Here is a 27,795-nt window from a genome sequence, read left to right on the forward strand (position 1 = left end):
TCTCGCCTCTGTTTGCTCTCTTTGCCAGCCCATTCTTCACACACAGAGTTAATATTCTATCAAATGAATCTACTGGTATCACTCCTTTGCTTAAAAAAAACTTCAGTCTCCAGCACACAGAAGATATAGCATAATTTCTTAGCATCACATATATGACTGTTCAATATCAGACTCTTATTTTCCAGTCTCTATACATTTAATTCCTTCCTTCCAATATACCTTTTACAGATTAATGCTTCCTCCACCATTGTCTTCACATTATACTCTGAATATGAATGCTGCTTCATGCCTTCAAGTCTTTACTCACCCAGAGCCCTTTATCTAGAATGCCCTTTTCAATTCTCTGCCTGAAAAACTGATACCAATTATTCAAGACCCAGTTTGGGCATATCTGGGAACACCTGTCTGACTTGCTCACACAGTCTGTCACTCTCTCCTCTTGTTCCTACAGCACTTTTTATGTATGTCTGGTGTAGAGCTTGTAACACTATACTGTGGTTATATAAGTGCTTCTCTATTCCACAGGAAAAATTAAGAAAAAGACTATATTCTTATTAGTGTCCCCCCAGAGCCTACCATACTGTGGTACAGAGTGGGGCCACAGTAGTATGTACTGTGAATATGAATGAATGAAATGAAATGAAATCCACATCTCTATCGCCCATGCCAGCCGCCCCCCCAATCACTACTTTGGTTTCCCTCTTGCATACCTAACTTCTACTACTATCATTGCTACTTGAGGACTCTCAGTTGTGCTACACGTCCCTGTCATTGTCCTAATCCCTATCTCTATCACTTGTGGCCACAATGGTAGTGAGCAAAACTCACTACTAGCACTACCACAGTAGTGACAAATGGAATGCTAGGTCCATTAAACAGTACTTCAAACTGAGCATCTCAATATTCAGCATTAAAACAGCTGTATTCTAGCTAAGATTCCCCCCACTCCACCAAAAAGTTCTAAATAGACAGCATTAGCCCAATAGGAGCATGATAGAAATCTAAACAAATAACATGAACTCCAAAGAGAATATGGTCACAGTAGCTATAGAAAAAGATAAGAGTTGGGGCGGAGGGGAGGACCCTCTGTGGATTACGACTTCAGAGTAAGTACAGGTTATGTACTTACTTAAGTACCATCACAAAAATGTTTCTGTGATGGTAATATTCATTATGCACAAAGATAAACTCCGTCATTTCTAGATTCAGATTATCACAGAATTGCTTCTAAACATGCACACACACAATGTGTAGAAACTGCTATTAAAAGGCAACAATGAATGGAAGAAACCATTACAATAAAGATTTCTTAGGTGGGTATTCAGTAACTGTCTCTCCACTAGATGTTCAGCAGAATTTACCTGAAGTTTCTTAAGAACTGTTTCGATCTGTTCAGAAAAGTGAGTAGCAACCAGCTCTGCAGCTTTACAGGGCTTCAGGGCCACAAGTTCCTGTAACAAAAGAAAAAGATAAAATAATCTTCAGTGTTAAATTTAAATAGAATTTCCACAGATGTGACCCATGATACCAGCATCAATACTTTCGTGAGCTTCTATACTGCTCTTCAGGAGACCTCAATATAGGGCCACAATTTAAAGACATCTTACAAGTGAGCAAAATCAGAAAAGCATCATGTATAAAAAAAATCAGATTTTTATATTAAAGGTAATTTAGAATTCTTAGAAAATAAAATCACTAAAATTCTGGATTTAGGCCATGATATCTACAGGATGAATGGTAAGAATAAAAAAAGCTCCCCAAAGTCCCTGCCAGTGAGTTCACCCTTCAGCTTAAAGTAATAACTTAAAGAAGTGAAAAAAACAAAAAAAGAACACAGTTGCCATTTCTTTAGCTAAGACTTCTGAAACTTTACTTCCAATGCCTTATAGATTTTGAAACCAAAATTGCCTTAAGAAATTAACTTAAGGTCATAAGTCTTAAATGACACTAAGAGGTTGACCACTGTTAATAAGACCTATTTCTGTCAAATCTAAGACTTGCAGTCTCCCTCTCCTTGTACTTTCCTAGACACTACTGGCTATCCCTTTCTTCTTGAAACTCTCTTCTTACTTGGTTTCTGTGACCCTATTCTACCTTTTCAATTGTGTGATCCATGGCTAAAATGCAAAGACTGTCTATAGATCAACATATCATACCGTCAAATAAAAATACGATGATCTATCATGACTGCAATATTCATGATATATATCTAATAATTCTGTGTTGGTATTTTAGGATTAATAATACTTAGCTGACATAAATAACTGTAGTTTATACTATTTTCATATAACACATCTCAAAACAGAGAAGGCACAACTAATCAATATCACATATGAAAAGGGGGATATTACTACTGATCTTCAGATATTAAAAAGATAAACTATTATGAATTAATCTATGTCAAGAATTTGAAAATTTAGTCAAAATGGCTAAATTCTTAGAAAAATGTAATTCAATAAACTGACTTAAGAAACAGAAAATCTGCATTGATTAGTAGCCACTAAAGAAATTGAATGAGTAGTCAAAAATCTTCCTATACAAAACACTCCAGGCCCATATAGCTTCACTGGTAAGTTCCTAGCAATCATTTAGGGAAGAAATAATTACAAAGTTAATTAATCTCTTACAGAGAATAGAAAAAAGGAAACTTCTTCAGCTCAGCTCATTGTATAAGGGTAGCAAAACTCTGATACCTAAACCCTGTAGAACATAAGCAAGGAAGGGAAAGTATACATCGGTCTTAATTGTGAACATTGATAAAGACAGACAGAATCTAACAATGTATAAAAAAGATAATATAACAGGTTCAAGTTGCATTTATCCATAGAATTCAAGGCTGATTTAATATCAATAAAATTTATGACAAAAACAGAATAAGGGAGAAAATTTTGGCATACTAGAAATAGAAGACTTCCACAAAAATCTTTAAACTAAAATATTGTGTGTCAGAAATAAAATTTTAACCATATTATTAACATTAGTGTTTTGCTAAAATATATGAAGTTGTGACAATAAATCTAACAGTAGATGAAAAGTCTCTACACAGGAAATTATAAAACGTTACAGAAAGATACTGAATAGTTACACCATATGGTCATAAGGTAGAAACCTCATAATGGAAAGATGTCAGATTAAAAAAGATTCAAAGATTTAATCCAATCCCTGTCAGAATCATAAGGTTAGGAACTTGACAAGTTGATTCTAAAAGGTATTTGGAACTAAGCAGTCAATACTCTTTTAAAAATATTAATTCTTATTATAAAACAACAGTATTTCAAGTAGTGACTTCAAGACCAATCAAACAGAACAAGACCCAGAAAAAGACAAAACACAGAGATTCTTGACATCTCATGATAAGGTAGGACTGTTGAGCAGTGCATAAAGGTAATCTTTTAAAATACCTGTTGCTAGGACACAGATCAATGGAACAGGAAAGAAAGCTCAGAAATAAACCCAAACCCACACTAACAGTCAATCATCTATGACAAAGAAGGCAAGAACACACAGTGGAGAAAAGACAGCCTCTTAAGTAACTGGTGCTGGACAAACTGGACAGCTACATGTAAGAGAATGAAAACGGACCATTCTCTAACACCATATACAAAATAAACTCAAAATGGACTAAAGACCTAAATGTAAGAGCAGACACTATAAAACTCCTATAGGAAAACTTAGGCAGAACACTCTGATATAAATCACAGCAATATTTTTTGGATCCATCTACTAGAGTATTGAAAACAAAAGCAAAAATAAGCAAATGGGACCCAATTAAACTTCCAAGCTTTTGTAGAACAAAGAAAAACATAAACAAAATAAAAAGATAGCCTTCAAAATGGGAGAGAATATTTGCAAACAATGCAACCAATAAGGGATTGATATCCAAAATATACAAATGGCTCCAACAGCACACACAAACACACACAAACACACACACACACACACACACACACTCTCCAATCAATAAACAGGCAGGAGACCTAAACACATTTCTCAAACAGATGGCCAACGGGCACATGAAAACATGCTCAACATTGCTATTAGAAAAATGCAAATTAAAACTAAAATGAGGTATCACCTCACATGGATCAGAAAGGCCATCATCAGAACGTCTACAAATAGTAAATACTGGAAAAGGTGTGGATAAAAGAGAACCCTCCTATACTGTTGATGGAAATGTAAATTGGTTTAGTCACTATGGAAAATGGAGGTTCCTCAAAAAACCAAAAATAGAACTACCATATCATCCAGCAATCCCACTCCTGAGCATATGTCTACCTAGAAAAGATAAAAACTTTAAATCAAAAAGATACATGCATTCCAATGTTCATAGCAGCACTATTTACAACAGTTAAGACATGGAAGCAACCTAAATGTGTAGAGACAGATGACCGGATAAAGAAGATGTGGTATATGATGGATTACTTAGCCATTAAAAAGAATGAAATAATGACATTTGCAGCAACATGGATGGACCTAGAGATTATCACACTAAATGAAATCAGACAGAGAAAGATAAATACCATATGATATCACTTATATGTGGAACCTAAAAAAAATGATGCAAAGGAATTTATTTACAAAACAGAAATAAGACTCACATACATAGAAAACAAACTAATAGAAACCAAAGGGGAAAGTGGGGAGGGATCAATTAGGGATTTTGGATAAACAGATACACACTACTATATAAAAGATAGATAAATAATAAGGACCTACTATATAGCTCAGGGGACTATATTCAATATATATCTTATAATAACCTATAATGGAAAAGAATCTGAAATGGAAAATATATATATGTACAACTGAATCACTTTGCTGTATACCTGAAACATTGTAAATCAACTATACTTCAATTTTTTAAAAGGGGAAGAAGTTCAAAAATGAAAAAAATTGTTCCTGAGAAAACTAGGTATTCATATTTTTAAAAAATTAATTAATCCCCACCTCAAACCATATACAAAAACTGCTTTCAGGTGGGTCTAAGATTTAAAGTTGAAAAAGAAACAAGAAAGCTTTTAGACAACAATACAGAAGGAAAAAAAACTTCAGTTTTTTTTCAGTTTTCCTTCAGTACCAAAGGGAAAAAACTGATTATTCTGACTACTTAAAAAAAAAAAACTTTTCTTAAAAAGAACCACAGAAAAAAGCCATGGAGTAGAAGATACTTGCAATACGTATCACTGAAAACAAGACTAACATCCAGGATATACAAGGAATTCCTTCATCAATGAGTACAAGAGACATTCTAACCGAAAAATGGGCAAAAGACTTGAACAGTGATGACACAGAAAGAAAATTTAAATGGCCGATAAATATGAATCTATCAATCTCAGTAATTAAGGATATGTAAATTTAAAACAAAATGAAATGTCATTCTACATCCACTAGACAGACACAGTTTTATTTATTTTTTTTGACAAATTTTAAAAGTTCAGCAAGAATATAGAGTCAATGGAAAATCTCACACAATGCTGGCATCTGCTGACGTTTAAAATATTTATCCCAGTTAAGTGGCAACTACACACCCTAGAACAGAGATTATCAAATGCTAACATGCATCAAAATCACCAGAGGGGCTTATTAAAATATATTGTTGGGCCCTGTTGCCAGAATTTCTGATTCATTAGGCCTGAGGAGAAGACTGAAACAGCATTTCTATCAAGTTCTCAGCTGATGCTGTAATGCTGGACTGGAGATCAAACAGAACCACTGTCCTAGAAAAATGCATGTGGCTGTGTTCAAGATGCATATGTAAGATACCAGTAGAATGGATAGGCAGTGATATACTTATAAAATTTAATACTGTACCATAATAAAAATGAACCACAGCTACATACAACAAAATATATAAATTTCTCAAAATATTGAGAAAAAGACAGAAAATAACCTCAGAGTATAACCTCATTTATATAAAGTTCAGCAACAAGCTAAACAAAACATATTTTTAGGGGTACAGGCAGATGCAATGACAATATATAAAAGTACAATAAATTATCAGAAGAAAGAAAATAATGAATATTTATCCTGGTTCTTCTGATAATATTAGTGAGGCAGTGAACCGTGATCAGGAAAGGATACATGGGAACAGTCTAGGGTACTAGGAATAACTATTTCTGGTATGTTGAGTTTTTAAATTTTTTATTAAACTGTACTTTTATTTTATGCACTTTTCTCTTTATATTTCAAAATGAAAGTGTTTTTAAAAATCTCATGAAACATGAATTGTCTATATTGGAAAAACCATCTAAATGAGAGATTCTTTACTGAAATCCACAGACCCAAACTAAGAATGGCTTTTAGGAAATCTGTGGACCTTAAATAGTAAACAAAATGATGCATCTAAGCACATGCACAAGACTATGAAGCACAGGTCCAGATCTTTTATTAAGAGTCTCAAATGCAGTCTGTACCTCACAAAGTGTTAAGAACCACTAATCTATATGCGATGTACGTATACTGTCTGAAAACTTTATTAAAAGGACTTTCCCTCTACATGCTTAATGTTGATTTTATTTATATTAAAAAAGCCACACAAGCCCTTCAACAAAAAGTCTATAGATTTCTACTGTGACCTTCAGAAGTATTAAAAAAAGTTCAAGGTAAAAAAAAAAAGCACAGATGTGGGAAAAATAGTCAGCAGAAATAATTGTTGTGCAGCAAAAATATTTCTTGCTTCACCAGTATGAGTTTTCTGCTGAATAATTTGTTTGTTCATTGATTAATGCATCATGTTTCACATTATGCAGAGAGACACAGCTTCATTTTTGGATGTCTGGAGTCCATGTGCTCAAAGCACTGCATAATGCAGTTGAAATGAAATGAACAATCAGCCATAATGTAACTATGCAGACTTAAGGGGATGATGAAAAGAAAAAGAATACCAAATGATTAGAAGAAAAAAAATATAATTCATAGTCAAAGGTTTTCTTGGGTTTTCTTTCTTTCACCAAGACACATTGATCTTGTTGTTAGCAGAAACATGATAAGACTAAATAACCTATGTATGTTCCCAATCCAATAAAAGAAAGTGTGGCAATTCCTTCATCCAACTGAGTGTAACACTTTTCACACCAGATGTTTTATATTAGATGCTATTCACATTTCTAATCTAAACTTCATAACCATCAGGAACTAAAAATATTCACATTACATGCAATGCTTTCTGAAAGTTTCAAAGCTCAACCTTTCCTATTATTTTTCACATGTAAAAAAATTTTAAAACATGTTGCATAATCATATCTTTCACATCTCTAAACCCATCACGATCTCCTGATCCTTGCTACCAGGAGGAAGAAACAAACTTTGTAGATGTAAATTTTATTTACAAAACTAGAACTACCTCAGCATCCTTAATTACTACTTCTTTTTCTCAGTAATTAGAGTACCGATAAAACAGAAGAGATTCCAACAGCTCTCTAGCTCTGTTGGTTTCTGAGGAATATTCTATGTTTTGAACCTAAGGAAACTAAAGTGAGGAGTGATTTTGGGGCCCTTTTTTAGAATGCATTATGATTCCATCCTCATCACACACACAATTCGTTCAGTTCAGTCGCACACATGTCCAGCTCTTTGCAACCCCATGGACTGCAGCACACCAGACTTCCCAGTCCTTCACCAACTCCCGGAGCTTATGCAAACTCATGTCCATCAAGTCGGTGATGCCATTCAACCATCTCATTCTCTGTTGTCCCTTCTGCTCATGCCTTGATTCTTTCCCAGCATCAGGGTCTTTTCAAATGAGTCAGTTCTTCACATCAGGTGGCCAAAGTATTGGAGCTTCAGCGTCACCATCAGTCCTTCCATTGAATATTCAGGACTGTTTTCATTCAGGACTGACTGGTTGGGTCTTCTTGCAGTCCAAGGGACCCTCAAGAGTCTTCTCCAACACCACAGTTCAAAAGCATCAATTTTTTGGCACTCAGCTTTCTTTATAGTCCAACTCTCACATCCATACATGACTACTGGAAAAACCATAGATTTGATTTAGGTTATACCTCAATGGTCCAGTGGTTTTCCCTCCTTTCTTCAATCTAAGTCTGAATTTTGCAATAAGGAGTTCATGATCTGAGCCACAGTCAGCTCCCAGTCTTGTTTTTGCTGACTGTATAGAGCTTCTCCATCTTTGGCAGCAAAGAATATAATCAATCTGATTTTGATATTGACATTAGTCTCTGCATTTAGGCATCTGAAGCAAATTTTTGGGCCAACCGTCTGTTGGCTCAGACAGTAAAGACTTTGCCTGCAATAAAGTAGACCTGGGTTCGATCCCTGGGACAGGAAGATCCCCTGGAGAAGGGAATGGCTACCCACTCCAGTACTCTTACCTGGGAAATCCCATGGACAAGGGAGCTAGACGGGCCCTAGACCAGGGGGTCACAAAGATTCGGACACTGCTGAGCAACTAACAATTAAGCAAATATTTAAAAAAGAACTTTTAGTTTCAAAGTCAACTACTGCATTCCTGTAAAACAGCATTCATAAACAAAATCAGAATCATCATCCTTTTACATAAGAGAAATACATCCTCTTACATAAGGGAAAGACATCAGAGAGAATAACTTGTTGCAGTGATGTTTCTAAAATTCCATCAGATGATTGAGGGAATGGCTCCTGTCACATGATAGGGGAAAAGATCAAGAGTACTCTCAGAATTCCTAAGAACATTGTGAAAAAACACTAAAATTCCAGTTTGTGAACTAGCCGATTTAACATGAGTTATTTTCAGAAGTCATGACATAATAAGTTGCATTTAAGTTGCATTTTCCACAAATGTGAGGTGGAACAAATTATCTGAAAAAGATGTTAACCCTCAAGCAAATCAACTTAATAATATATCTCCCACTACTTAGTTAGCAAAAACTTAGTTTAGAAAATATCCATACAAATATGGCAAAATTTTCAAAATTCTACTGAATCAGTACCTCAATATGATCCATAGCTTTCTGCCATACAGACTGCTTCTCCTCTGCACTGTATCCAGGAATGGATAAGATATTGTGAATGTAGTTAAAGACTTCTTCCTGAAGAGCACAAGACAATAAAATTTATTTATTCATTCACTCAAGAATATTTAGTCACTATCTACTATCTCTTGAGAGTCCCTTGGATGGGGAGATCAAACCAGTCAATCCTAAAAGAAATCAGTCCTGAATATTCATTGCAAGGACTGATGCTGAAATACTTTGGCCACCTGATGCAAAGAACTGACTCACTGGAAAAGACCCTATGATGGGGAAGACTGAAGTCAGGAGGAGAAGGGGACAACAGAGGATGAGATAGTTGGATGGCATCACCGACTCAATGGACATGAGATTGAGCAAGCTCCAGGAGTTGGTGATGGACAGGGAAGCCAGGTGTACTGCAGTCCATGGGGTTGCAAAGAGTTGGATATGACTGAGTGACTGAACTGAACTGATCTACTATCTATATCAGTCTTGGTAAATATCTATTATTTGGAGAAGGAAACCATTTGTAGATGGTTAATTGACGGAGTGAAGTGAAAGTCGCTCAGTCATGTCTGACTCTCTGCCACCACGTGGACAATACAGTACATGGAATTTTCCAGGCAAGAATACTGGAGTGGGTAGCTGTTCCCTTCTCCAAGGGATCTTCCCAACCCAGGGATCGAACCCAGTCTCCCACATTGCAGGCGGATTCTTTACCAGCTGAGCCACCAGGGAAGACCAAGAATACTGGAATGGGTAGCCTACCCCGTCTCCAGTGAATCTTCCCGACCCAGGAATCAAACTGGGGTCTCTTGCATTGCAGGCGGGTTCTTTATCAGCTGAGTTACCAGGGAAGTCCCTTAGCTAATGGAAGACTAACTTAAAAGGGAAAGAGTAACTGTTGAGGGTTGAGGGTAGATTCTTAGAAGTTGCAAATCTTTTCCAATTAATTTCAGCCTCGATTTCATTAACCCAGAGTAAGTATCATTCTTTTGCCATGGTGGTCCCTGTCTACATTCTTAGTTTTGTATCAAATCTGTCTTGCCCGTGTCCATTATGCTCCACTTACACTGATCTTTGTTTCATTTATATGATCCCTATTCAGTTCCTTGAACATGTCAAAAAATTTTCCTATCTCAGGATCTTTGCATATGCTTCGCTACCCTGGAACATTTTTTTTTATGGGCTCTTTGCTTGACTGGCTTCTTCTCAAATTCCAAAACTCAGTTTATATGTCATTTTATCTAAGACTCGCTCCCTGGCTGCTCTGTATAAGTTCGTTCCCCCATTATTTACTCATGTGGCAACCAGTTTCTCTAATGCTCATCACAATTTGCAATTATATATTTGGTTTTCTTACTGTCAGTCTCCATCACTAAGCTATAAGTTATAAAATTACAGGAACTATATATCTGCTTAAATTATCAATACACTCTTGATTTAATAACAGGCACTCAACAAACAGCTGTTGAATAATGAAGAAACATATGTCCAAATATTTCTACTGAATAATTATTTTTATTTGATAAGGTGAGGGAGGAAACGGAGTAAGAAAAAAGGGTAAAGCGGTCTCTGAACTCACCTCTCTTAGTGGGTCACGTATGTAGCAATCAATAATTTTGTCATATTGGTGTTCTCGTTCATACATAAACTCACAAATTTGGTAGCTAGAACATAAAAGGGAAAACTTCAGTGTACCAAACAGGCAGGTGTTTTAAAAACGTAAAACTCACTGTTTTAAGACATGTGTGCAAGCATAGAGGTTAGTATTAAGGAAAATGAATATAGTAGATGTGATTTCTACTGTTAAATCAAGTTACAGTATCTAAGGAATATGAAATATCTACCATTCCTTCGAATATAGGTTTTAAGTGCTGCTGAATACTATGTTTATAAGAAATTTCAAAGATGTGTATAAAATAAATGTTAAAGCAACAATATGTCATATAAAAAATAGTTAATATATTAGAAACTAATACAATCAATAATATGAACTTTCCCTATTCAGAATAAAACATGTCAAATGAAATATTTAACAAACTAGATAAACAACAGTGCTAACATGTTGCATGTTTGCTATGTTAAATTCTGCATTGTTTATAATATACACGTAAGGTAACTGCCAAAAATCTATAAATACCATGGAAATTTTAAGTAAAAAATCCCATAAGACTGATATTTCATTTTTTTTTTTTTTAGAATAGCAATATTTATTTATCTCTTATATTATAGTGGTATAAAATTAGAGTCAATTGCCTACAATTCACATGGTGATCATATTGTTGCATAGAGAGAAAGACTCTCCTATAATCATTATTTAGGAATGTTTGTTGTCCCATTTTTAAAAAAAAAATTTATTGATGGATAATTGCTTTATGGAATTTTGTTGTTTTCTATCAAATCTCAACATGAATCAGCCATAGGTATACATACATCCCCTCCCTTTTGAACCTCCCTCTCGTCTCCTTCCCCATCCCACCCTCCTAGGTTGATACAGAGCCCCTGTTTGAGTTTCCTGAGCCACACAGTGAATTCTCATTGGCTATCTATTTTACCTATGGCTGATTTTATTTTATTTTTTATTTTTTTTTATTATTATTATTTTTTTTCCAGTGGGTTTGTCATACACTGATATGAATCAGCCATGGATTTACATGTATTCCCAATCCCGATCCCCCCTCCCACCTCCCTCTCCACCCGATTCCTCTGGGTCTTCCCAGTGCACCAGGCCGAGCACTTGTCTCATGCATCCCACCTGGGCTGGTGATCTGTTTCACCATAGATAGTATACATGCTGTTCTTTCGAAACATCCCACCCTCACCTTCTCCCACAGAGTTCAAAAGTCTGTTCTGTATTTCTGTGTCTCTTTTTCTGTTTTGCATATAGGGTTATCGTTATCACCTTTCTAAATTCCATATATATGTGTTAGTATGCTGTAATGTTCTTTATCTTTCTGGCTTACTTCACTCTGTATAATGGGCTCCAGTTTCATCCATCTCATTAGAACTGATTCAAATGAATTCTTTTTAATGGCTGAGTAATATTCCATGGTGTATATGTACCACAGCTTCCTTATCCATTCATCTGCTGATGGGCATCTAGGTTGCTTCCATGTCCTGGCTATTATAAACAGTGCTGCGATGAACATTGGGGTGCACGTGTCTCTTTCAGATCTGGTTTCCTCAGTGTGTATGCCCAGAAGTGGGATTGCTGGGTCATATGGCAGTTCTATTTCCAGTTTTTTAAAAATCTCCACACTGTTTTCCATAGCGGCTGTACTAGTTTGCATTCCCACCAACAGTGTAAGAGGGTTCCCTTTTCTCCACACCCTCTCCAGCATTTATTGCTTGTAGACTTTTGGATAGCAGCCATCCTGACTGGCGTGTAATGGTACCTCATTGTGGTTTTGATTTGCATTTCTCTGATAATGAGTGATGTTGAGCATCTTTTCATGTGTTTGTTAGCCATCTGTATGTCTTCTTTGGAGAAATGTCTGTTTAGTTCTTTGGCCCATTTTTTGATTGGGTCATTTATTTTTCTGGAATTGAGCTGCAGGAGTTGCTTGTATAATTTTGAGATTAATCCTTTGTCTGTTTCTTCATTTGCTATTATTTTCTCCCAATCTGAGGGCTGTCTTTTCACCTTACTTATAGTTTCCTTTGTAGTGCAAAAGCTTTTAAGTTTCATTAGGTCCCATTTGTTTAGTTTTGCTTTTATTTCCAATATTCTGGGAGGTGGGTCATAGAGGATCTTGCTGTGATTTATGTCGGAGAGTGTTTTGCCTATGTTCTCCTCTAGGAGTTTTATAGTTTCTGGTCTTACATTTAGATCTTTAATCCATTTTGAGTTTATTTTTGTGTATGGTGTTAGAAAGTGTTCTAGTTTCATTCTTTTACAAGTGGTTGACCAGTTTTCCCAGCACCACTTGTTAAAGAGGTTGTCTTTTTTCCATTGTATATCCTTGCCTCCTTTGTCAAAGATAAGGTGTCCATAGGTTCGTGGATTTATCTCTGGGCTTTCTATTCTGTTCCATTGATCTATATTTCTGTCTTTGTGCCAGTACCATACTGTCTTGATGACTGTGGCTTTGTAGTAGAGTTTGAAGTCAGGCAGGTTGATTCCTCCAGTTCCATTCTTCTTTCTCAAGATTACTTTGGCTATTCGAGGTTTTTTGTATTTCCATACAAATTGTGAAATTCTTTGGTCTAGTTCTGTGAAAAATACCGTTGGTAGCTTGATAGGGATTGCACTGAATCTATAGATTGCTTTGGGTAGAATAGCCATTTTGATAATATTGATTCTTCCAATCCATGAACACGGTATGTTTCTCCATCTGTTTGTGTCCTCTTTGATTTCTTTCATCAGTGTTTTATAGTTTTCTATGTATAGGTCTTTTGTTTCTTTAGGTAGATATACTCCTAAGTATTTTATTCTTTTTGTTGCAATGGTGAATGGTATTGTTTCCTTAATTTCTCTTTCTGTTTTTTCATTGTTAGTATATAGGAATGCAAGGGATTTCTGTGTGTTAATTTTATATCCTCCAACTTTACTATATTCATTGATTAGCTCTAGTAATTTTCTGATATTTCATTTTTACACTAAAACAAATGAACAAGAACTTCAAATTTACTTGCTATTAATTTCTGCAAATTAAACTAATTTCTAGACTTGAGGGCAAAAACTTTTGCATTTAGGTTTTTTTAAAATTATTACATGCATAGCTTTTCTTAATTTAAAAAAATGGAAATGCATCAATAAACCAGGCTTCAAGTTAGAGAAGTAGTACTTTAGTAGTTTTATAGGAACTAATATATGGCTTCAACACAACTTACAATTCTGCTTTCTCTGCCATACGGATGAGTCGACTCTCTTCAAATTGAACTATGCCTCCAGCCTGCAGCAATTCTAAAAGGACCTGAATATTTAAAATAAATGAGTAAAAACATTTTGGAATCTACTTTTATTGATTAGCTCTTCAGGAGTCCATTCATCCAGCCACACAATCATACCTTTTTCTCTTCTGTCTTATTACATGCTGATGTTTCGGCTTGGTTCTCATGTGTACAAGCGATTGTTGTTTAGTTGCTCAGTCATGTCCTATTCTTTTGCGACCCCACAGACTATAGCTCCCCAGGCTCCTTTGTCCATGGGATCTCCCAGGCAAGGATACTGGAGTAGGTTGCCATTTCCTTCTCCAGGGGATCGTCCTGACCCAGAGATCAAATCTGCAATGGTGGGATCTCCTGCATTGGCAGGGGTTGGGCTTCCACTGCGGAAGCCCACAGGATGGATTAGATTGCCATTACAATGTTGATCACATTGCATTTAAGTCTTACAAAAAGATAAATAGCTCTATTTTCATACATGAAAGGAATGCCATGGTGTTTGCAAATACAGTATTATTAGAATATCTAACTGACGCTCCACTAAGCTAAAAATGCCCATATATATTCTTTCAATAAGAATTTCTGTTTGGTGCTTTTATGCCTTATGGTTCTTAAAAATCTGTTGCCCACAGGTAACAGTATCCATGTTCACATGTTAATTTTTCTAACTAAACTCGGGGCTTCTCACAATATAGCATAATTCCCAAGCACTAAAAGGTGGAAACAATGCTAATTTCCATCAACGGATAAATGAAATATGATATATAATTGGAATATTATTCATTCTTAAAAAGGAATGAAATTCTGACATATGCCACACATGGATAAAGCTTAAAAACATTATTCTAAGTGAAAGAAGTCACAAACGGAAGAATAATGTATAATTTCACTTATATGAGGCACCTGAAGTAGTAAAATTCATAGAGACAGAAAGTTGAATGATAGCTGCCAGGGTGCTGGGAGGGGGTAATAAGAATAAATTTAATGAGAACTGTACATTTAAAAAGCTTAAAATGATCAATTTTATGATTTACATATTTTACCACAATTAATAAACAAAAATGCTGGGATTCATGTAATCTTTAGTGCCTGATGAACCATAGACGGAGGTTCGTGACACTGTACAGCAGACAGGGATCAAGACGAACCCCAAGGAAAAGAAATGCAAAAAAGCAAAATGGCTCTCTGAGGAGGCCTTAAAAACAGCTGTGAAAAGAAGAGAAACAAAAAGCAAAGGAAGATAGGAAAGATATACCCATCTGAATGCAAAGTTCCAAAGAATATCAAGGAGAGATAAGAAAGCCTTCCTCAGTGATCAATACAAAGAACTAGAGGAAAACAACAGAATGGGAAAGACTAGAGATCTCTTCAAAAAAATTAGAGATACCAAGGGAACATTTCATGCAAAGATGGGCTCAATAAAGGACAGAAATGGTATGGACCTAACAGAAGCAGAAGATATTAAGAAGAGGTGTCAAGAATACACAAAACAACTGTACAAAAAAGATATTCACAACCCAGATAATCACAATGGTGTGATCATTCACCTAGAGCCAGACATCCTGGAATGTAAAGTCAAGTGGGCCTTGGGAAGCATCACTATGAACAAAGCTAGAGGAGGTGATGAAATTCCAGTTGAACTATTTCAAATCCTAAAAGATGATAATGTGAAAGTGCTGCACTCAATATGTCAGCAAAATTGGAAAACTCAGCAGTGGCCACAGGATTGGAAAAGGTCAGTTTTCATTCCAATCCCGAAGAAAGGCAATGCCAAAGAATGCTCAAATGACCACACAATTACACTGATCTCACACACTAGTAAAGTAATGCTCAAAATTCTCCAAGCCAGGCTTCAGCAATACATGAACCATGAACTTCCAGATGTTCAGGCTGGTTTTAGAAAAGGCAGAGGAACCAGAGATCAAATTGTCAACATCCGCTGGATCATTGAAAAAGCAAGACAGTTCCAGAAAAACATCTATTTATGCTTTATTGACTATGCCAAAGCCTTTGACTGTATGGATCACAATAAACTGTGCAAAGTTCTGAAAGAGATGAGAATACCAGACCACCTTGGCTGCCTCCTGAGAAATCTGTATGCAGGTCAGGAAGCAAGAATTAGAACTGGACATGGAACAACAGAAGACTGGTTCCTAAAAGGAGTATGTCAAGGCTGTATACTGTCACCCTGTTTATTTAACTTATATTCAGACTACATCATGAGAAACGCTGGGCTGAAGGAAGTACAAGCTGGAATCAAGATTGCTGGGAGAAATATCAATAACCTCAGATATGCAGATGATACCACCCTTATGGCAGAAAGTGAAAAAGAACTAAAGAGTCTTGTGATCAAAGTGAAAGAGAGACTGAAAAAGTTGGCTTAAAGCTCAACATTCAGAAAACTAAGATCATGGCATCCAGTCCCATCACTTCATGGCAAATAGATGGGGAAACAGTGGAAACAGTGGCTGACTTAATTTTTTTGGGCTTCAAAATCAGTGCAGATGGTGACTGTAGCCATGAAATTAAAAGACGCTTATCCTTGGAAGGAAAGTTATGACCAACCCAGACAGCATATTAAAAAGCAGAGACATTACTTTGCCAACAAAGGTCCATCTAGTCAAGGCTATGGTTTTTACAATAGTCATGTATGGATGTGAGAGTTGGACTATAAAGAGAGCTGAGCACAGAAGAATTGATGCTTTTGAACTGTGGTGTTGGAGAAGATTCTTGAGAGTCCCTTGGACTGCAAGGAGTTCTAACCAGTCCTTCCTAAAGAATATCAGTCCTGAATATTCATTGGAAGGACTTATGCTGAAGCTGAAACTCCAATACTGTGGCCACCTGATGTGAACAGCTGACTCATTTGAAAAGACCCTGGTGCTGGGAAAGATTGAGGGCAGGAAGAGAAGTGGACAACAGAGGATGAGATGGTTGGATGGCATCACCAACTCAATGGACATGAGTTTGGTTAATCTCTGGGAGTTGGTGATAGACATGGAGGCCTGGCGTGCTGCAGTCCATGGGGTCACAAAGCGTCAGACGCAACTGAGCGACTGAACTGAACTGAAGCAGCTGAATAAAAAATTAATCTTTACCACACTAAGTATCTGAATATATGACCAGGCTATGAGACATATTTTAAAATAAATCTCAAAATATAACAGAATCACTACATAATCATTAGAGCAGTATCAGAAAGCTCTCTCCTATATTTAAGTTCAAGATCCAGAGTTCTGAGCCCTTTCTCAGAACTCCCGGAAGCCATTTAACAAAACATTTTTCAAACACAGGAAATTACTTTCAAATTAATTTTTTTTTTTACAAAGGCAGAAAGAAATAAAACCTATCCTACCTTTACACTTTAGAACTCTAATTTAATCCATTTTGAGTATTACAATGCACTGCTATACAGGGCAATGATGGAGCGAACCCATTTGCTGGAAGCCTCAGTTTGAAATAACACAATCAACTGCCAGTGCTGGAGTGAGTCTGAACCAACTTATGGGAGTTGAAGCTAACTGTCAACTTTCTAGGAATTTTTAAGCTTCTTGTTAAATACAGGCATTGTAAAAAATAAAATTATATAACCTTATGATTAAATAAATTAAAAACAAAGGTAATACCCAAACTTACCACTTCCTAAGTGTCCTACTATATTTTACTGTGTATGCTCTCCAGGTTAGTAGCTTTATTGCGTGGTGAGCTTCCCTGATGGCTCAAATGGTAATGAATCTGCCTGTAATGCAGGAGACCCAGGTTCAATCCCTAAGTCAGGAAGATCCCCTGGTGTAGTAAATGGCAACCCATTCCAGTATTCTTACCTGGAGAATTCCATGGACAGAGGAGCCTGGGAGGCTACAGTTCACTGGGTTGCAAAGAGTCAGACACAACTGAGCAATTAACACTTTCACTTTATCTGTACAGTGGAAATATTATGTAAGGGTGTGTTACGGTACATCGCTCCCCAATTCCATGTGCAATATGAAGGTTGAAATGAGCCACGACTGGAATACTTATACCTTGGAAATTAATAAATGCCATAAATCAGGGCTTGTTACATCTTTAAAGGATTATAAAAGAAACAAAGAGCATGTGACAGAGACTATAAATGACCTATAAAGCCTAAAATATTTACTCTCTGGCCCTTTACAGAAAAATTGTGTCAATTTCTGGTTAAGATATTGATGGAGATAAAGTTAATAAGGGAATCAAACTTAAAAGTGTGTGTATTGGAGTCACTACACTGAAAATAGCACACAAAAATTAAGGAATCATTTTTCCAGCATTAGAAAACTGTTATCCAATTCAGCAAAAAAGTCACAATACTGATCAATGAGTGAAGTTCTGACATGCTTTCATTACTGCACTTTCATAGTATTCATTTTAATAAATGAAAGTATCAATCAACATTCATATCAGTACACAATTTTGATATACAAAAAACAGTATAAGAAAAAGACTGCTGGATTAGAAGGGAAGGAACTGAGCTCTAATTTTAGTTATGACCTTGATCAATTTACGTCATCAGTTTTCTATTTTCTAAAATGAGTGGGGAAAAAAAATTCCCAGGTAATCTCAAAAGGGATTCCCAATAACAGATTACTAACTATGATTACTTTTAAAGGTTTGGCTTTTACATTTAGACTTGGTTTTTATTTCTGTTTTATTTAGTAATTTACATAAAAAGTTTTTATCATTTTATATAGCAACACCATCCATAACAAGATTCACTTTTCCTGCCAACAGAGAAACAGGGGCAAAATGAGGGACCCACATTACTGCTTGTATTTATATAATTTAAGAGACAATCAAAATTTAAGCAGCTGTTCTCTTTCCTAAGATAGTCTGCAGCAGTCACGGGGCCACAGCTGTGGAGAGAAAGAGTTCACTGTTGCGTTCCTATGTTCTTTATCTGAGTCTCAACTTCCGGCTGGGAATATATTACCATAAAAAAATCAGCATTGCTCCCAAAGTACTTAATTTTTGTAGCTTACTTATCTGACAAAATCTTGTCATCAGTTATAAACAGACTGTCTTAGTGCTCACAATTACAGTGGCTAAGCTATTAAGAAATCCTACTCCTAGAAAGGACTCTCAAGCAAGTGGCTAAGTAGAAAGGAATGGTGATCAGTTTTTTTCTCACAGTGATTAGTGGAGGGATAGACGGATTCATGGTGGAGAGTTCTGACAAAACATGGTCCATGGGAGAAGGGAATGGCAAACCACTTCAGTATTCTTGCCTTGAGAACCTCATGAACAGTATGAGAAGGCAAAAAGATAGGACACTGAAAGATGAACTCCCCAGGTCGGTAGGTGCTCAATATGCTACAGGAGATCAATGGAGAAATAACTCCAGAAAGAATGAAGAGACGGAGCCAAAGCAAAAACAACACCCTCTTGTGAATGTGATTGGTGACAGAAGCAAAGTCCAATGCTGTAAAGAGCAATACTGCATAGGCACTTGGAATGTTAAGTTCATGAATCAAAAGCAAATTGGAAGTGGTCAAACCCGGAGATGGCAAGAGTAAACATTGACATTTTTGGAATCAGTGAATTAAAATGGACTGGAATGGGTGAATTTAACACAGATGACCATTATATCTACTACTGTAGGGAAGAATCCCTTAGAAGAAATGAAGTAGCCATCACAGTAAACAAACTTAGTAAACGAAATGCAGTACTTGGATGCAGTCTCAAAAATGACAGAATGATCTCTGTTCATTTCCAAGGCAAACCATTCAACATCACAGTAATTCAAGTCTATGCCCCAACCAGTAATGCTGAAGAAGCTGAAGTTGAATGGTTCTATGAAGACCTTCTAGAACTAACACCCAAAAAAGATGTCCTTTTCATTATAGGGGACTGGAACGCAAAAGTCGGAAGTCAAGAGATACCTGAAGTAACAGGCAAATTTGACCTTGGAGTACAAAACAAATCAGGTCAAAGGCTAACACAGTTTTGCCGAGAGAATACACTCATCATAGCAAACACCCCTTCCAACAACACAAGAGAAGATTCTACACATGGACATCACCAGATGGTCAATACCGAAATCAGATTGATTCTATTCTTTACAGCCAAAGATGGAGAAGCTCTATACAGTCAGCAGAAACATTTGAGCTGACTGTGGCTCAAATTATGAATTCCTTATTACAAAATTCAGACTTAGATTAAAGAAAGTAGGGAAAACCACTGGACCATTCAGGTATGACCTAAATCAAATCCCTTATGATTATAAAGTGGAAGTGACAAATAAATTCAAGGGATTAGATCTGATAGACAGAGTGCCTGAAGAACTATGGACCGAGGTTCATGACTATGTGCAGGAGGCAGTGATCAAAACTATCCCCAAGGAAAAGAAATGCAAAAATGCAAAATGGTTGTCTGAGCAGGCCTTACAAATACCTGAGAAAAGAAGAGAAGCTAAAGGCAAAGGAGAAAAAGAAAGAAATGCCCATCTGAATGCAGAGTTCCAAAGAACATTAAGGAGAGATAAGAAAGCCTTCCTCAGTGATCAATGCAAAGAAATAGAGGAAAACTATAGAATGGGAAAGACTAGAGATCTCCTCAAGAAAATTAGACACACCAAGGGAACATTTCATGCAAAGACGGGCACAATAAAGGACAGAAGGTATGGATCTAACAGAAGCAGAAGATATTAAGAAGAGGTGCAAGAATACACAGAAGAACTGTACAAAAGAGATCTTCATAACCCAGATAACCACGATGGTGTGATCACTCACCTAGAGCCAGACATCCTGGAATGTGAAGTCAAGTGGGCCTTAGGAAGCATCACTATGAACAAAGCTAGTGGAGGTGATGGAATTCCAGTTGAGCTATTTCAAATCCTAAAAGATGATGCTGTGAAAGTGCTGCACTCAACATGCCAGCAAATCTGGAAAACTCAGAAGGGGCCACAGAACTGGAAAAGGTCAGTTTTCACTCCAATCCCAAAGAAAGGCAATGCCAAAGAATGTTCAAACGACCACACAATTGCACTCATCTCACACGCTAGCAAAATCATGCTCAGACTTCTCCAAGACAGACTTCAACAGTACATGAACTTCCAAATGTTCAAGCTGGTTTTAGAAAAGGCAGAGGAACCAGAGATCAAATTGCCAACATCCGCTGGACCAACAAGAAAGCAAGAGTGTTCCAGAAAAACATCTACTTCTGCTTTATTGACTACGCCAAAGCCTTTGCCTGTGTGGATCACAACAAACTGGAAAATTCTGAGAGACACGGGAATACTAGACCACCTCACGTGCTTCCTGAGAAATCTGTATCAGGTCAAGAAGCAACAGTTAGAATTGGACATGGAACAACAGATGGTTCCAAATCGGGAAAGAAGTAAATCAAGGCTGTATATTGTCACCTTGCTTATTTAACTTATATGCAGAGTACATCAAGCGAAATGCCAGGCTGGATAAAGCATTTTGGAATCAGGATCGCCAGGAGAAATATCAATAACCCCAGATATGCAGATGATACCACCCTTATGGTGGAAAGCAAAGAAAAACTAAAGAGCCTCTTGATGAAAGTGAAAGAAGAGAGTGAAAAAGTTGGCTTAAAATTCAACATTTAGAAAACTAAGATCATGGCATCCAGTTCCATCACTTCATGACAAATAGATGGGGAAACAGTGGAAACAGTGAGACACTTTATTTTCTTGGGCTCTAAAATCACTGCAGATGGTGACTGCAGTCTTGAAATTAAAAGATGCTTACTCCTTGGAAGAAAAGCCATGACCAACCTAGATAGCATATTAAAAAGCAGAGACATTACTTTGCAACAAAGGTCCGTCTAGTCAAAGCTATGGTTTTTCAAGTAGTCATGTATGGATATGAGAGTTGGACTATAAAGAAAGCTGAGCACCGAAGAATTGATGCTTTTGAACTGTGGTGTTGGAGAAACTCTTGAGGGTTCCTTGGACTACAAGAAGACCCAACCAGTCAGTCCTGAATGAAAACAGTCCTGAATATTCAATGGAAGGACTGATGCTGAAGCTGAAGCTCCAATACTTTGGCCACCTGATGTGAAGAACTGACTCATTTGAAAAGACCCTGATGCTGGGAAAGACTGAAGGCGGGAGAAGAAGGGGACAACAGAGGATGAGATGGTTGGATGGCATCACCGACTTGACGGACATGAGTTTGTGTAAGCCCCAGGAGTTGGTGATGGACAGGGAAGCCTGGTGTGCTGCAGTCCATGGGGTCACAAAGAGTCAGACACTGACTGACTGAGATGGACGCCAGTCTCCAGAAATGGTGAGCAGTAGTGCAGTGGAACCACAGGGCACTCCCAAAAGCTGAGTGCTCCAATCCTCAAGATCTTAAAGTGTTTCTGGTTCATGACCATAGCAACTACGTATGGTTACTAACTTAATCATAATGACAGAAAGGAGCATATAATAGGTGCCAAATTGTTGCTCATAAAGGAGAAGGATAAAATTTATATTCTCTATTGATGTCATGCTAAATGCAAGACAGGTGCCTAGGAATTTATTAATAGTTTGTGAGGCTCAAACTAACAACCATCCACATTACTTCCCAGTTGCCACTATCTCACATAGTACTAGGGTTAGACACAGGTCCTTCTACCCTCATGCCTTGTCAGGTCTAGTACAGAAGGCTCTTTCTGGTTTACTCTGGTGTCTTTCCCATTGTTTAGGAAGATGAGTTCTAGCAGCTCATACCTGCTGTCTTTCAGAGTGTCGGGAGTCATCGTCAGGACTACAAAGGAATTCAAGGACCTGGTCAAAGAAAAGGTATTTTTAAATTGGATACCAGCATGCATGCCATAAGAAAAACCATAATTACTCTTTCTGTATCACCAACTCATTCACACCCAGCTCAACAAACACCATAGGGATATGGTATCTTCCCAGCTGGTCGGCCCAATATATGACACAGCAGGCTCAGTTATGCTAACAATTTAATATATACCTTAAACACATTTCTTTACTATTTAGAAACATGACTAGAATCTGACATCATATATATACCTTAAGATCCACAATACCATGGACCAAGCTAAGTATGGACTTTGGAATCAGGCCACTTGAATTTGAATCCTAACCTTATTAACACTTAATAATAACCTTTATTGCTGGTAATAACACTTATTAAATGACTTGGATGAGTGACTTAGCCTCTCCAGCCTTCAGCTTCCTCATCTGCAAAACAGGAGTAACAACTATACTAAGTTCAGAGGTACTGGGAGTACTGAGTTAATACATACATGTAAAACTTTGAAGCAGAGCATGGCACTATGAAGTGCTCAATAAATGCTGGTCATTATTAGCAACTTTCTCCAGGGTAAAGAGTATTTTCTTTGCCACCTGTGGCTTTGTAGAAGATATTTAACTGGGGTTTGGAAATGTCTTCAGACTGGTTAGTAAGTAAATTCAGATTTTCTAAAAGTAATCTCTCTTCCAGATGATCAACATCATAGTCTTACTACCAATGAGATGGGTAATTATTAAATTGAAAAATTCTTAAGTCAAAAATTCTAGGCAAATTTAGAACAGAATAATTGGGAAAACAATCTCTATAAACCAATCTCCACAAATCATACTCCCATGACTGAACTGTCACACTATCCAAACACAACACTAAAAAACCAAATCTAATTTAGATCCAAACTGAAAGATGAACAAGCCTCTACCTCATAGGACACTTACCTGGTAGGTTATTCTATTAAGAAACCACGTAATCCAGTGAATTTTTCTACAAAGAGTAAAGAAAAACAATTCTACTTCTTATGGTTAAAGACACTCACCTGATCAAAAAGGGTTCTATTTACAAATAAGGTGTTGTCAGGCTTTGCAAGCTGCCGGGCAAGGAAGGTAAAGAGACACCCTACTTGTGAGGGCGTAAAATCTGAATTCTCCACCATAACCTATGAGCAAAAGAGACCATTTATTCAATATACCATCTGGTTTGACACAAAAAAATATACAATTAGAGGTGGGGGTGGGGAAGCCTCAGTATGAAGGAGTCACAAAAAGATTCTTTTATCAGCTGTGTGACAATTGAGTTCAACACCATTCAGAGAAGAAGCACAACTACCTGCACTCCCTGAAAGCATTTTACTGATTTCTGGCATATTTATAGGCACAAGTTGGATAAGAACTGAATCGTTAGAGGTAGATTTCAAAAAAAAAAAAGAAAGAAATTAATCATGTTTGCTTCTTGAATTCTTAAAAGAGAATCTAAAATTAAAGTAACTCTATTAAAAATCTGTCCACCAACACAGGAAGAAGGGAGCTGCTTTCAGGTTTAAAGGTAAGACAACTTGAGAGTGAAGATATCCCAGAAAAGAAGCCAGCCAGCCTATGAGTCAATGAAGTGAATGGCTTCTGCCTTGTCTATAAGCAGTTTAGTGAACAGATGGTTTCAAATAACACGCTCTTTATAACCACACACAGTTATCAAGTCATAATCTCTCCTCTGATTTAAGTGAGCTCTCATCTCTTGAGTACCTACTACTATGCCTAAGATGCTTATGGTAGAAGCCTTCAAGGGAATTGTGAACCAGAAAGGAAGGTGAGACAGGTAAACAAATCTTAAATAAAAAACATAATGTGATCAGCACTTATAAAGGAACAAATGACTATGGAAGCACAGTGGGGAAAATTTAGTCCAACTGATCAGAGGAAAAATTTGAAACAAAAAAATGAGAAAAGTAGCCTCTAAACTAAACTTTAAAGCCCATGTGGAATCCATGACAGGAGAAGAAATGTCAGGAGAAAGAGCAGTCCAGGCAGAGAGAAGAGTGGGGGCAAAAACATGAACACAAGAAAATATAAGTTTGTTTGGAGAAATGCCATGCTTCATTAGAATGCAGCAGTATGCATGAAGAGGAGGGAAAAATCAAACCAAAGGAATAACTTAGGGCTCCAATGCCCTTCTAAGGAATCCAGAATTTATTTGTTAGAAAATGGAGGAGTTACTAAAGGTGCAATGAGGAGAGCTGATTGTGATCAGCACTATGCTTAGGAAAATTACCCCAACAGCAGTACTTAGGATAAAGTAACAGAAGCAAGAAATGAAGGTAGAGAGACCAAGATGCATGGGACTGCAGAGGTCCAAGGGAGAGTCAGAGGAGTTCAGAACAATGCAGTGATGATGAACAGGGAAGGAGAAACAGGTGCGAAAGTCACTGCAGAGAGAGAGGAGACAGGGCAGGTAGTCACATGTTGGAAACGTGTGGCTAAAGGAAGAATGAAAAAGGACAGGTCTTGAGCCTGACAGGCAGGGAGGAGAACAATGCTATTAACAAAGAGGGAGATGGCAGAAGTCTGAGAAGGAAGACCAGGCATTGTTTTAAACTAACTGAATTTAAGGAGGCAATTCTACAACAAATTAGGGAACAACAGCCCATCTCATCGACAAAGTCTCTCCTTTCATTTTCCCTTCAATGATAAACATTCCCTTGGGGCCCCATTTTTGGCCTGCCTTTTCTCACTTTGCTAAGCAGTTTGCACCTGTCTTTTACTGCCCATCTTTTACTTAGTCCAGCAATCAAAGCTTGTTCAAGTACATACTTATCATTACTAGAATATGAGGATGTTTCAAGTGGTTAATCTGTGTATCTAAATTCCAATTTATAATATTAAAAGAGCTTTCTATAGCTTTAAAATACCCAATCATCATTTCCTTTCCGTGTGTGGGCCCTTTCCTAGGATTCAACTCTCAGGGCCCAATTAGTGCTCTTCTCTGCTTTTAGCTCTTCCTTTTGCTCTATAAGTCTAAACTACTCTCTCACCTGTCTGATCCTAAAAACGTCTTCTAAGGAAACAGTTCTAACTCACAGCCCCATTCCCTCGCCACTTCAGCAAGTGTCCAACTAGGTATTATCCCAGAAATTTTAGCTTCTTTCCATTTCTTCTCTCTGATCAATTTCAGAGACCATGCTGACAAAATTTTCTGGACAATCTTATACAAAGTCACAAATTTACAGCTTTCCCGCTCTATGTCTGCAGCCATTCAGCACCCACGATAATGCCTGAGGTTTGATGCTCACTCTCCTGTTTTCTGGTCCTTTCCTGTGCTCCCTCAGAAAAACAACAAATGACTACAACTCTATCACCAGAAATGAGAAAATAATCTCAAACTTATCATCTGAGATAGGGTCATTCTTCACCGACCCTAGGTTAACTACTATCAAAATAATATACAAGATGCAGCCACTATGTAAAACAGTATGGAGGTTCCTTTAAAAAAACTAAAAATAGAGCTACCATATGATCCAGCAATTCTACCCATGGACATATATCCCCAAAAGATGAAAGTGTTAATTGCTCGGTCGTGTCCAACTCTTTGCGATCCCATGGACTGAAGCCCACCAAGCTCCTCTGTCCGTGGAATTCTCCAGGCAAGAATACTGGATTGGGTTGCCATTTCCTTCTCCAGGGGATCTTCCCGACCCAGGGATCAAACGTGGGTCTCCTGCACTGCAAGCAGATACTTTACCATCTGAGCCACCAGGGAAGCCTGTATAGATGAAAACTCCAGTTCAAAAAGATACATGCACCCCAATGTTCATAGCAGCACTATTTACAGTAGCCATGACATGGAAGAAACCTAAGTGTCCATCAAGAGACAAATGCCTTTAGAATATGTGGTTTATACACACACACACACACACACACACACACACACACACACACACACACACACACACACACACACACACACACACACACACCCACACACACAATGGAATATTACTAAGCCATAAAAAAGAATGAAGTAGGGCTTCCCTGGTGGCTCAGTGATGAAGAGTCTGCCTGCCAAAAGCAGGAGACACGGGTTAGATCCCTACTCTAGGAGGATCCCACATGCCGTCGAACAATTAAGTTCATGCGTCACAACTACTGAGCCTGTGCTCTAGAGTCTGGCAGCCACAACTACTGAAGCCGTGCTCCCCAGAGACCATGCTCTACAACAAGAGAAGCTACTGCAAAGAGAAGCCCATGCAGCCACAGCTAGAGAGTAGCTCCTGCTTGCCGCAACTAGAGAACAGTCGGTGCAGCAACGAAGACCCAGCACAGCCAAAAATAAATAAATAAAAGAATGAAATAAGGCCATCTGCAGCAACATGGATGGACCTAGAGAATATTATACTTTAGTGAAGTAATTCAGAAAGAGAAAGACAAACATCATATGGTATCACTTACATGTGGAATTTAATAAATAATACAAATGAATCTATATACATAATAGAGTTTCACAGATACAGAAAACAAACTTTTGGTTACTGGTAGGGAAAAGGAGGAGGCAGGGGTCAATAGGAGTACAAAATTAACAAATACAAATCATCATACATAAGCACAGGGAACTCTGCTCAATGTTACTTGGCAGCATGGATAGGAGGGGAGTTTGGGGGAGAATGGATACATGTATATGTATGGCTGAGTTCCTCTGCAGTTCACCTGACAGGATCACAGCACTCTAATTGGCTACTGTCCAATATAAAATAAAAAGTTTAGAAAAACCAAATTACTATAATGAAACAGATAGGCAATAATAATTTACTGTATAGCACAGAGAATTATATTCAGTATCTTGTGATAACCTATCATGGAAAATAATCTGAAAAAATATATATATTATACATCTGAATCACTTTGATCCATACCTAAACTAACACAATACTATAAATTAACTATACTTCAATTAAAAAAACAATATACAAATGCAATAATTCACCAAGAGTAACAGTTTAAGTACTTTATGGAGTTTTATTTCCTTCATTTGGATCATTTTTCCAACTTAGTACAGTTTTAAAACTTAAATCCTAAATCAATCAACTTGCAAACATTTCTTGAACACCTACCAGATTGTAGGTATCGTGCTAGACGTGTTAAAATAATGACCAAAAAACACACCCTTACAGTCTCTACCTACAGGAAACTCATTCCACGCAGGAAAAGACACATGTAGCATGAAGT

General features: G+C 37.2%; 1 protein-coding gene across 5 annotated transcripts in view; it reads right to left on the bottom strand.

Annotated features, from left to right (window-relative positions):
* The window catches only part of VPS8 (VPS8 subunit of CORVET complex), a 285,565-nt gene that overhangs the window by 127,452 nt on the left and 130,318 nt on the right, over window positions 1–27,795 (bottom strand). For all 5 annotated transcript variants that reach the window (XM_043473511.1, XM_043473513.1, XM_043473510.1 and 2 more), the window contains 6 exons: window positions 23,619–23,738; window positions 22,534–22,590; window positions 13,782–13,864; window positions 10,531–10,615; window positions 8,925–9,023; window positions 1,362–1,451 (listed from right to left, as the gene is read on the bottom strand). In XM_043473511.1, the coding sequence (XP_043329446.1) occupies window positions 1,362–1,451; window positions 8,925–9,023; window positions 10,531–10,615; window positions 13,782–13,864; window positions 22,534–22,590; window positions 23,619–23,738 (534 nt within the window). The remainder of the gene's footprint in view (window positions 1–1,361; window positions 1,452–8,924; window positions 9,024–10,530; window positions 10,616–13,781; window positions 13,865–22,533; window positions 22,591–23,618; window positions 23,739–27,795) is intronic.

The sequence above is a fragment of the Cervus canadensis genome, chromosome 7, assembly GCF_019320065.1.
Source record: "Cervus canadensis isolate Bull #8, Minnesota chromosome 7, ASM1932006v1, whole genome shotgun sequence".
Lineage (NCBI taxonomy): Eukaryota > Metazoa > Chordata > Mammalia > Artiodactyla > Cervidae > Cervus > Cervus canadensis.